The following is a 12,158-nucleotide window of genomic DNA, read 5'->3' as shown; positions in this document are numbered from 1 at the left end:
TTGCATGCAAAAACATCGAAGAATATACAAAGAGTATTAATATGAAACGTTTGGTTTAAAACAGATTATTACTAATAACATATAAAATATGTACAATCTTAAAATTTAAAAAAAAGTGTGCATAGTAAAATTAAAATATATAAAAAATCAAAAATAAAATTTTGGTTAAACCATAAATTTAATAAATTCCCCAATTCTCATAAACAATAATAAAACAAAAGCAAAAATGTTACAAAACAACGAAATAACAAACTATGAATTTAGGTTTCTCCTTCTAATTCTTAAATAATAAATTTTATTTATCCACAATTATACAAAATATTTTATTTTAAAATATTATTAAATTAATATTAATTTGAATAATTTAAAATTGAATCATTCTATCTGAACGAACTATTGTTAGATCTGATTATGGGCTAGGTCAATGTAGAATTTTAGGTCCATTTTCTAGGTCATGGCTTGGCCTGACCCGAAAAATTAGCCTAGAATTTTGCTTAAGTCCAATCTAGATTAAAAATGCTAAACCCTAGTCCGATCCTACCCACCCATGATAATTTTTTTAGATTAGTTTTTTTATATAAAAAATTTTAAAAAATATATTACATCAAATACACTAAAAATATTAAAATAAATATTTCCCAATAAATTGAAAATACATTAAAAAATATATGCATGTGATTTGGGCTAGACTCGGGCCAAAAAAATTTTCACGAGGTCCTACAAGTTTAGAAAATGGATCTTATTTTTTGTCTAAGCCTATTTTTCAAATCTACATTTTTGCCCAAACCCTTTCACTTTTTAGACGAACCTTCGAGTCTGGACGGATAACCCAACCCATGATCGATTATCCGTCCTCTTTTGGTAATTATGTCCTCTTAAAATTACCTTTCGTGTTTCTTTTATAATTTATATAGGTTAAATTATTTCTTTTATAATTTATATAGGTGAAATTATACTTTGATCCTTTTGATATACCTAATCTCAATATTCAATCCATATATTTTAATTTAATATAATTCAATCTTTCTACTATTATTACAATTTATTATTATCATGTCATAGTAAAAATTATTAATAATATTATTGCGGGTTTGGATGGACGGTTACTTACGATAGCATTAAGATTAGATATTATAATAATACTGTAATATAAGATAAAAAATAAGTTAAATTCATCGCACTACACTCAATCACCTGTTCAAACTCCAAAAAAAAAAAGAGTACATTATTAGACTGAAGTGGAATTTTAAAAAGAATTATAAAAGTAGAAATATTTTACGTCATCTAAATGATGAAATTATTATTATTAAAGTAATTGTTTTCAACTAAATTGTCAATTTAAAAGTATCAGCTTAGCCTCATGAATTGGACTTTTCTAAAAATTGCATAAGTCAATTACAAATTTTTTTAATGGTATTAAGACATTACTTATTAAAAGTGCATAAACTATATCCTCAAATTGAATATGATCTAATGACCAAAATCATAATTTGAAGTTTTATATATGATATATTTTTTGTAATTTTAAATTAAAATATTATCACATATTTTAAATTAAATTGACTATTTTAAAAAGAAATATTGAAAGAAAATATTTTATGAAATGATCTTAAAATTTTTAATTTCACGAATAAAATTAAAAAAGAACAGAAAAAACTCACGTATTCATAGGTGTCGTTACTCTTTTAACCTATTTGTAAAGTCTAAACTATTCCATAATTTCTCATATATAATAAAATTAATAATTAATTGTGTTCTTTCTTCTCAGAAAGTTTATAGTGTCAGCAGGACAATTTATATCCCTTCGAAGGGAAAGGCTATTGCTTTTTGTTTGCTTTAGTAAAAACTCAATGATTTGAGAATTTGAATAAAAACAAAAACCGATATACAAAGAGAGTTCATCACATATCGTTTAATGGAAGACGAGAAAGCCAGAAGCAAGTTCAAAAGGTTGTGTGTTTTCTGTGGAAGCAACTCTGGACATAGGCAAGTCTTCAGCGATGCTGCTCTTGAATTGGGCAATGAACTGGTTTGCTTTTTTCTTTTACCTTCAACACTATCTCATTAGTTTGAAAATTTATATACTAAAAGTTTGTGTTTTTGGTTTTCAAAAGATGATCTTTTTAATGGTTTAGTATATGTCTTGGGGTGGTGGTAGGTGGGTGTTTGTCTTTTTCTGGAAACTGGGTTTGTTGTTTTAGATTATTGGGTGTTAGTTTATAGTGAGAAAGATGAGATTTTTTTACTGATTTTTTTAAAATTCTATGATGGTGGAGTTGTACATTTGGTGTTTCATGTACTGATTGTGGTTTGCTCTGTTTGCTGTCATGGCACTGTTGACCATCAAAGGTTGTTTTCTTGCTGACAGGGTATTTGCTCTTTTTTTACTATACGTGAGTATTGAGTAATATGAATATCCATGACTTGAAATTTAGGTTTTTGATGCAAGTGAGTTATTTCAAAAAATGGGTCTTTTCTAGCTTTCTTTAGCTTGACTTCTATGCCTAAATTGTTTTTTTTTCCAACAACTTGTGGACTTCTGCTTTTGCTTATGTGTGGCTGTTTTGAGCACAGGTTAAGAGGAAGATAGACTTGGTGTATGGAGGGGGAAGTGTTGGGTTGATGGGTTTGATATCCAAGACAGTATATGATGGAGGCTGTCATGTTCTTGGGTATGTAAGAAACTTGCATTAAAGGGCCTATGTTTAATGGTTTTTTTTTTCTTTTCTCTCTCTCTGCAGAACCTTTTCCAAGTTGCAGGCGGCTTCCTTCTTGTTTCACATTAGGTGTATTACTAAGTAAATAATTGTTGTTTACATGCAGGATAATTCCAAAAGCTCTCATGCCTCTTGAGGTATCTGACCTGCATTCATATATATATATATACACACACACATTGGTTATTGAATATTGAGTGAAAGTGTCATGTTTAATATCATTTTAATTAGTCTTTCTTCGAAAATGCTAATATGGTTTTCTGCTTTCCTCACTAGATTTGGCAATTGGTAAATTACTAATACTTGATGTTGCTCATTGGTGAAAGACTTTGTATTATCGGGAATATCTTTAATGTCAATTGTTTCTTTCCTTACTACAAAGATAGGTTGGCTGTTAATGCATAGTTTCTGGAAAAGACAGATATCAGGAGAAACAGTTGGGGAAGTAAGAACCGTTTTAGACATGCATGAGCGCAAAGCTGCAATGGCCCGAGAATCCGACGCCTTTGTTGCTCTTCCTGGTAAAAGTACCTTGGCCTTTGTTGCTATAGTAGAGAATAGAAAAGGGAAATTTTGGTGACAGAGTCATGTTTTTGAAAAATATAGCTAGTTCCAACATTAAAATTTGGTGTTGTAGGTGGATATGGAACTATGGAAGAGTTGTTGGAGATGATAACATGGTCCCAGCTTGGAATACATAAGAAAACTGTAAGGAATCGTTCTTCAAGATCGAAGAATTCAGCTTGCTATGTTAATATTTATTAATATGTAAAATGCGCAATTATGCTTGATGCAGGTTGGTTTGCTAAATGTTGATGGTTACTACAATAATTTGCTTGCTTTATTTGACAACGGGGTTAAAGAGGGATTCATCAAGCCAAGTGCTAGGCATATAATTGTCTCTGCTCCAACAGCCAAAGAACTCATGGTGAAGATGGAGGTATGAACTTTAATCTATACTTTTTCTTTTCTGTATCATGCGGTTAGTTGGTTAGATTTTGTACCTTGGGTGAGAAAATTCACTTAAACAAAGAAACTAAGAGATATCTTATCAAAGAAATGGCTAGCCTGCCAATCTCAGCAGTTCAAAACTTTCAAAGAACCATTCCGGAAGCCTTACGTTGTCAATTGTCATTACATTAACCAACCAAATGAGGCCTTGGATTAATTAACCAACCCAGGCCTTTGGATAACAATGATCTAAAATTTAAAGTTAAAATTTGCAGCAATACACACCTTGCCATGAACATGTGGCTCCTCAAGAAAGCTGGCAGATGGAGCAACTTGGTGATTATCCCAATCAACTAAATGCGCAATGAAGCTTTGTTGGTAGGTTTCTACCTCTTTGATTCCTGATGTGAATCATAATCATAGACAACTCTCTTTGGATGGACCACATGTTGGTCGTTTACCAGTGTACTTTTATCACCATAAAAAAGGGATTTGATCCTATTAAAATCAGCTTAGCTGTTTTACAGATATGCATTGATTTATGGCCAACTAAGTTGCCATAAATGTTTTCTCTACTCCTATTAAGCTGTTTCTATTACTAATTACTACATATTGAAGACAAAAGTGCTTTGCAATGCAAAAAAGTTCATTCAGAATCTTCTATGGTATGGTGAGATGGCCCCTCTCTGCCTTATCTTTGGTGGATAAGGTGCCGTAGGCTGGGGACATCTTATTAATTTAGCAGTAAAGTTAAAGAATCCCAAGCTACAAAAATTGAGTTAACGTTAAAAAACTGACAGGGTATCTTGGTTGATAGTTGTAGGTATTTAAAGGCAAAATCCGGCTTTATAAGGGCATTTCTTCAAGGAGAGGGAAACCATTTTCACATTTACTGAGTGATGGGAATGGGGGCTTAGGGTAAAGTTGCTTGTTGACAGCTGATTCATACATCTTTTAACAATATTTGGCTATGAAAATGACATGCCATTGGACCACATGGCCCTGACCCTTGGGTCACCTTTAGGTCTAATCTCTAAAGAGAGTTATTCCTAGAGATTAGTGCTGAAACAATCATTCCCTCTCAGTTCCCACCTTTTATATTTCCACTTTCTAATAAATTTAAGGTGATATTTGGTTTTGGTTAATTCCTTATGTGGGGCCAAAAGTGGAACATTTGCTTCTGCATAACTTTGACAGTGATAATTCTGCAAGTCTTTGAATGATATTCCATTGCCAACAATCCTAAGTTGATGCCATCAAAAGTAGTGAAAAAAAAATGCCTTAAAAACCCCATCATTCTTTTCATTATTATTATCATTTCCTGCCCAATGGCTATGTGAAACGTATTGCAACTCTTAGGATAGGATGGTTGAATGTTGTAAAAGAAAATAACTGAAAGTCTGGTCATGATGAAACTCCATGCTTCCACTACCATTATCTACCCCCTCCACTTGTGGTATAGCAAGCTATGATTTCCTTAACTGAGCACAATTTTCTTCAGAAATATTTTTGCGAAATTTGCCTCACATGGATTTCTCGCCGGGGGGGGGTCGGGAGGTCCTAAAACCTGCTATGCATCTTCATAATTAATGTATCCATTAATTCCTGTTAGTACTGTACTACACTACTTTTGGGGGGTACATGTTGTGCTGTTGTCTGTCATATCAAGAACAGGGAAACGAAACAGGCCAGCCTATTTTCCATTGGTAGTAATGCCACTTCATGGCATGGCGTGGTCCATGGCTGCCTGGTTTGATTCCCGATAAATGGGTTTATTGTTTTTCCTTATTGAACATTCACTAATGGTGGCTGGTATACAAAGTCCCCTCTTGTGTTGGTTGCCCTAGGGCTAGGGGCCATCTTTTCTCCATTGCCTGATCTTAAATGGTTCGCTGCAACTGCCCAAAAGCTACCAACTGTTTACTAGACATACCATGAGCGATTACAGAGGTATCCCATCACTATTTTCTACCCAAATATAAGGACTATGGAGGGTCCCCTTCATCCTCACTGTTGACCATGGAAGGACTATGGGGACCCGCCTTTCAATTTTACACCTTTTTTCAACTCTTAGAATCGGGTGTTGTTTTCCTCCTCAGACATAGTGTTTCATTATTGTCCTCTCATTTCTGACTTCTGAGTTGATTGTTTCACAAATATATTCCTTCCATTAAAGAAAAAAAAGGTGTTTTTAAGTTGAGAAAATGATACTTTCAATTCTAAAAGCTTACCATTTCTTCTTATTCTTAACATCTTCATCTTTTTTTCTTTTTCTTTTTTTTTTAAGTTTTAGCTAGTAGTAAACTTGCAACAAATATTTTTGGATTCCTTTGAGATCATATTTGCTTGAAGCCATTATAAAAGGAAATACTTGAGCCTTATTTTCAGTACTTTTTCCCTTCTTTTGGTGAAAAAAATTAGGAGAAAGAAAGTTATTTCAGTCCGGGGTCATAGTATACTATCAGCCTCAAGATTGAAAGTAGTACTTACATATCAGAAAAGGTTTTTTAGTCTTCCAAGGGAGGTTCATGGATAGTGGGTTTTTGAAAAGGACTTGTCTTTGCAAGGGAATAGCATATGAAATGCTTATAAATACAGCAATGAAGGAAAAATGCTTTTAGTCTAACTTAATATTGTTCTTTTGTTGGTGAGTTGGGATGATATTAGCAGAATTTATTTCAGGTCGTTGCACATACTAGTTACAAAAAGAAAAGGATTTTCACTATTCTTTCTATACTGTAATGGTGGGTGAATTTGAGATATTAAATCACCATTTATCATTTTGTCTAGTACATCATTTTTAACTCAAATTCAAAGCTTTATTTGATTAAATCGAATTTAAACTTGATTCAATTCAATCAAATCATAAATAACCCCATCAAATTTTAGAAAATAGAGAAAAAAATGGATACATGTAAAAAGATTATTTTATAAATTATTCAAGAGGGACTCAAGTATGCAGCAATAGTTGGTACAACCATGTAAAAATGACATGAAAGTGACCCTTTTAATTTTTGAAGACAAATTTTCTGACAATGAACACTAAATAAGAACAAATTGGACTATGTTAAAGATGATATCGGGACATAAAGTGAAACATGTTAATGTCCTGCTTGGCCAAATCAAATTCATTTTTCTTCTTCTATCTTATAAAAGTAACATCTGGGTCATGGACAATGTTATATGTCAGTAACCAGAAAAAGAAATAGAAAAGAGAATAGACAGTAGGTTAAGAAGTTGGGAAAATATTCAAAGAACACAGATAGATTTTACTTTGTACATGTTCTATTATTTATATTCTTAATCTTTAGGATCCTTAGAAGCAAACAAAATTGGTTAAGGTCTGGGGTGCCTTTCTTTCTCTCAAGCTTCTACGTAATTCTCATTTTCCCTTGGTGACCATTTCTTGATTGCTAGCTCTTCTCGTGGTTACATCCTCATTCCCTGCTTCTGCTATTTAAGCTCTTTCCTTGACATTACCCTTTCCTGAAAGGACCTTGTCCTTAAGTTTCTCAGTATGTACAGGCTGAAGAAAATCCTCCATCATCAAAGGCACATGAGTGATTTGTTGAAGAGGTTGACCCTTACACGGTTTGAGCTAGGACACATGAAATATGAGATGTATACAGGTGGAATCAAGTAATTCCAGCTTGTAAGCCACAGGACCAATGTGTTTTAGAATTTGATAAGGGCCAAAGAATCGTTGTCCAAGTTTCTGATGTCTCCTTAGACGTAACGACAGTTGTCAATAGGGTTGTAAATGCACAAATCCCAGCTACCTTCCTCGAGTTCTAGTTCGCGTCGACGCTTGTCCGCTTGATTTTTCATACATCCTTGCGCTTGAACTAAATTGCCTTTCAATACCCGAAGCAACGCATTACGTTCTTGCAAATCATGATTTACCTAAGCATTGCAATAACTGCCCTCTAAGTAGTTGAGGATGGTGGGAGGGTCACGTCCATACAAAGCTCGAAAAGGGGTCATCTCAACTGATGTCTGATAGGCTGTACTGTACCAGTACTTCATCCATGCCAAGTATTGTTCCCACATGCTCGAATCATCGTCTGCCTTACAACGAAGATACATATCTAGGCACCAATTCAAAGCTTCGGTTTGCCCATCAGTTTGTGGGTGGCAAGTTGAACTTAAACATAGCTTGGTTCCTTGCAGCTTGGCTATTTCGGTCCATATTTCACTAAAAAAAAAATCTGATCTCTATCACTGACAATTGTTCTCAGTATCCCATGAAGTTTCACAATCTCTTGTACCATGACCTTGGCTATATATTTACTATCGAAGTGCTTCGGAAGTGCAAAAAAATGTCCGTACTTAGTAAGCAGGTCGACAACTACCAAGATAGTCTCCTTCCCCTTAGATTTCGGCAAGCCCACAAATACCTGGTTGGGAATGGGAAGGGGTTGAAGAAGTCCCGCCGGGGCCAAGCTATCACTTTTCATTCGTTGGCAAACTTGGCATTCAGTGACAAACTATCGAACCTCTTTCTGCATACCTTTCCAATAAAAGTTTGCAGCTAATCTCTGAAAGGTACGTGTAATACCAGCATGTCCGCCCATTATCGAACTATAAGATTCTCGTAACAATAGTGATTTCAGTGCAGCTTTCTAAGGTACCAAAATTCTCCCTCGCACCAATATCAAACTATCCTGCTCTTCATACCCCAGAAAAATTGGTCTGTCCCTCTCGAATACTAGCTCGAATGTTCGAAATATCGGCATCTTGTTGACTTGCTACACATAAATCATCAATGATACCAAACAGTGGTCAAGAAAAAGTCATGAAAAATGCTTCGATTTCCTTAGATAATGTGTCGGCAGCATTGTTGAGTTTCCTCGGTCGATAACAGATCTTGAAATCGTACCTGGTTAATTTCAACAACCATCGTTGTTGTTCCAGAGTTTGTATAGTTTGCTGCTTCAATTCCCTCAGCGACCGCTAATCGGTGATGATGATAAATTTACGACCTACAAGATACTGACACCACTTCCCCACTACTTGGGTAATGGAAAACATTTCTCGGCACCTTACATTCGTGGACTAAGCTTCTAGCTAAAATAGGCTAATGGTTTACCCTCCTGAGTTAAAATCGCTCCTTTCCCTATTCCAGAAGCATCGGTTTCAACTTGAAATTCTTTATCGAACTATGGCAGTCCAAGCACTGGAGTAGAGCAAAGACGTGATTTCAAGTGTTCCATGGCACATTGAGCCACTTCAGTCTATTCAAATGATTGGCCTTTACGAAGAAAATCAGATATGGGAGCTGCAATGATGGCAAATCCCTTAATAAAATTGCGATAGTATGATGCAATACCTAAAAACCCCCCACACGTCCTTGATCGTAGTAGGTATCGGCCAAGCTCGGATTGCTTCAACCTTTTTGAGATTTATTGCCAATCCTTATCTTGAGACTATATGACCCAGATATTCAATCGTGGTCCGTCTGAATGTACACTTGATGCGCTTTGCGACAAAACCATTCTCTTGCAACTTTTGTAGCACTTGTCATACATGTTCTAGGTGTTCCTGCCAATTCCAACTATAAACAAGAATGTCATCCAGAAAAATTAAAACAAACTTACGTAAAAATGGTCGGAAGAGATCGTTCATTGTTGTTTGAAAAGTGGATGGCGTATTGATTAACCCAAACGGTATGACGAGGAACTCGTAATGTCCTTCATGTGTTCGAAACGTTGTTTTTGGGATATCGTCAACCTTGACCCGAATCTGATGATATCCGATAAGTAAATCCAATTTGTAGAAGAAGTGAGAATTACCCAATTCTTCAAAAAGCTCATCGGTAGTGGGAATTAAAAATTTATCCTTAATGGTGACTGCGTTTAAGGTATGGTAGTCAATGCAAAACCACTATGTTCCATTCTTCTTCTTTACACCGGATAAGAAAATGGACTATTACTCTTTTCTAATCAATTGATGGTCTAACATGTGTTGAACTTGACATTTGAATTCCCCTTTTTGAAAATAGAGATATCTGTATGGCCTGACATTAACTTTTTTTCTAATAGGTTGTAGATGGATAGCATGGTCGGTTTCTCTAACATAGGGTAAACCTTGTGGAGCAACAAAAACCATTTTGAACTTAGCCAATAGATTTCTCATAACATCTGGTTCGATTGTGCCTTCCATCTTTGGTCCTGTATTGATTTGCAAAGAATAATACGCAGCTACTGCTTTAGTGTCTTTCAAATGCTGTAAGGATTGCATTTGTATTGGTTGATGTGCCAACCCTGTTTCCCCTTTCCAGTAATGTTCCTTTTTCCCTTGAGGAAATTGAAATCGGAGCGTAGAAAAATCCATAGTTACCAACCCTAGAATGGCCATCCAAGTAACCCATAAAACCATTTCAGTACCTTCTAATGGTAGCACATAGAAGTCTATCATCAATTCAGTACCCTGAACTCGTAGTTTAAGATCATGCACACAACCCTCATTCTGTAACTTGTTTTTGTTACCTATCAAAACCCTATAACGACGTTTCCATCACCGTCAAACCTAAATGTTTCGATACTTGGGACTGTATAAAGTTATGTGTACTACTACCGTCAATCAAAATACATACCTGACGGTTTTGAATCTCCCCTGTAACACGAAGGGTATTAGGAGTTAAGCAGCTCGCAAGGGCATTGAAGGAGACCAAAGATTATTCTCGCACGGTGTCGTCGGAAACCTCTAGTTTGTTGCCCTTATTCGCCATCGTCCTTTTCACCGGAACTAGGTGCTTATCCCCAAGTTCGTCATCCAACAGAAATAACTGAGGATCCTTACATTTATGACCCAAAATGAATTTAACATCACAGTAATAACACAAATCTCTCTCGTCATGCTTGAGCTTCAACAGCAAAAATCTTGCGAGGTTGTATAGGGTTAGGAGAGATCGTGTGATGGTCTGATGGAGGTGGGCGTCCGGGTTGTGCTTTAGGCCCAATAGGAAACGTGATGGGTGTTAATAATAGAGGTGGTAGTTTTAGACTCGGTACCCGACCCAATGATTTTGGTGTCTTGTTGAATTTGGCTTCATGAAATTGGGCCAGAGCAAGTACTTCGTTCATAGAATTGGATCGATAGCCCAGGACTTTATTTTTTATATCTGAATAGAGCCCGACACAAAATACTGTATAAGAAATTCATCATATAGGTTGGTTGTACACAAGGCAAGGTCTTCAAACGTGTTTGATAATCTTCCATCGTTGTTGTTTAGATAAGCTTAGAAAGCTGCCTTTTCGGCGGTTCAGTTTTCATCACTACGAACTGCCGTCGAATTTTTCAGACCAAACAATGTTAACCCGCCAGTTAACAGTGTTAACCCGCCAGTTGACATTGTTGTTATATCCAATGAAACCATTTCTTGGCAGTTCCTTCCATTTTGAAGGATTTCATGGTTACTCGATGGTGGTCCTCAATGCTGTAAAACTCAAAGAAATCGTTCGTGGATGCTAGCCACTGTTCTGGGTCTGTCCCATTAAATAGGGGTAACTCTACTTGAACTGGTTTTGGTGAGAAGGGAAATACGACATCAGATTCAGCTATCATCTTTGTCTTGCCTTGGTTAGCCATGATTTCCCTTATATCTTCACCATCACAAGAAGTAGTTGCCGTAGCTCCCAACTGTGCAGAAATCACCATTAACTGGCGAACTATATCCTGAAGGGTTCGCTGAGTGGTCGCATTCCATTGCTTTTGATCCTCCACCTAAGATTGGAGAGAGACCAAAATTTGATCGTGATGGGGACTCGTCTCTTATAAAGTTTTTATGGATTCAGTGTTATTTACCATATTGTCCAATCTCGATGAAAGCACCAAAATGTTATGTGTTAGTAACCAGAAAAAGAGAATAGACAGTGGGTTAAGAAGTTCGGAAAATATCTAAGGAATACATATAGATGTCATGTTCTACATGCTCTATTATTAATATCCTTAATCTTTAGGGTCCTTAGAAGCGGACAAAACCGATTAGGGCCTGGGGTGCTTTTCTCTCTTTCGAGCTTCTGTGTAATTCTCGATTGTTCTTAGTGATTGTTTCTTGATTGCCAACTCTTTCTGTGGTTACGTCCTCATTCCCTGCTTTTGCTATCTCAGCTCTTTCCTTGACAGACAATGTCAAAAAAAAAAAAAAAAAACTAGTCTTCACCCAATTTCAAGTTGCAATTGCAAAGATTATAAAAAAAATTGTTACTGGGACATCCTTGCGGATTACACCCTAGAAGTTGTTGGATAAGAAGTTTGTTATCACTTTTAAGTGAAATTTTGATTTTCGGTCTTATAAATGAGGAAAATAAGGCTTAGAGAACTTTTTTTTCTTCATTTAGGGTTCAATCTACTGATCACATATTCATCTAGTTAATCTATAGTGTTCAGTAGTAATTAATAGGATAGTATACACCCTTTTATAATTATTAGGTATTCTAATTTATGTGTTTTGTTATTTGATTAGGTGTAATTACATCGTAATATTTT

The 12,158-nt window shown here is 35.6% G+C and overlaps 1 protein-coding gene and 1 long non-coding RNA gene across 3 annotated transcripts; one reads left to right on the top strand and one right to left on the bottom strand.

The window, feature by feature from the left end:
- Positions 1 to 1,730: 1,730 nt before the first annotated feature.
- Positions 1,731 to 4,243, top strand: LOC107962827 (cytokinin riboside 5'-monophosphate phosphoribohydrolase LOG8). Of its 2 annotated transcripts, none has more exons than XM_016899359.2 (7): positions 1,731 to 2,029; positions 2,575 to 2,672; positions 2,824 to 2,854; positions 3,100 to 3,238; positions 3,355 to 3,425; positions 3,514 to 3,657; positions 3,944 to 4,243. In XM_016899359.2, the coding sequence occupies exons 1-7, from the start codon at positions 1,916 to 1,918 to the stop codon at positions 4,034 to 4,036; spliced, it is 690 nt and encodes a 229-aa protein (XP_016754848.1). In that variant the 5' UTR covers positions 1,731 to 1,915; the 3' UTR covers positions 4,037 to 4,243. The 2 variants fall into 2 exon arrangements, with proteins under 2 accessions (XP_016754848.1, XP_016754849.1); XM_016899360.2 differs by having other exon boundaries at positions 3,139 to 3,238; positions 3,944 to 4,178.
- Positions 4,244 to 6,760: 2,517 nt separating this feature from the next.
- Positions 6,761 to 10,602, bottom strand: LOC121230462 (uncharacterized). The gene is made up of 2 exons (XR_005928516.1): positions 10,264 to 10,602; positions 6,761 to 10,012 (listed from the first exon to the last, which is right to left on the bottom strand). It is a non-coding gene; the product is annotated as an uncharacterized lncRNA (long non-coding RNA).
- Positions 10,603 to 12,158: the final 1,556 nt, after the last annotated feature.

Source organism: Gossypium hirsutum, chromosome A06 (genome assembly GCF_007990345.1).
Source record: "Gossypium hirsutum isolate 1008001.06 chromosome A06, Gossypium_hirsutum_v2.1, whole genome shotgun sequence".
Lineage (NCBI taxonomy): Eukaryota > Viridiplantae > Streptophyta > Magnoliopsida > Malvales > Malvaceae > Gossypium > Gossypium hirsutum.
This window is presented reverse-complemented; position numbering and strand designations above follow the sequence as displayed.

Excerpts from the sequence above, each read along its gene's own strand:
- LOC107962827 (XM_016899359.2), top strand. The coding sequence starts at position 1,916 with ATGGAAGACGAGAAAGCCAGAAGCAAGTTCAAAAGGTTGTGTGTTTTC. Across the intron at positions 2,855-3,099 it reads AAGCTCTCATGCCTCTTGAG|ATAGGTTGGCTGTTAATGCA; the intron begins GTATCTGACCTG and ends CTTACTACAAAG. Across the intron at positions 3,239-3,354 it reads CGCCTTTGTTGCTCTTCCTG|GTGGATATGGAACTATGGAA; the intron begins GTAAAAGTACCT and ends TTGGTGTTGTAG.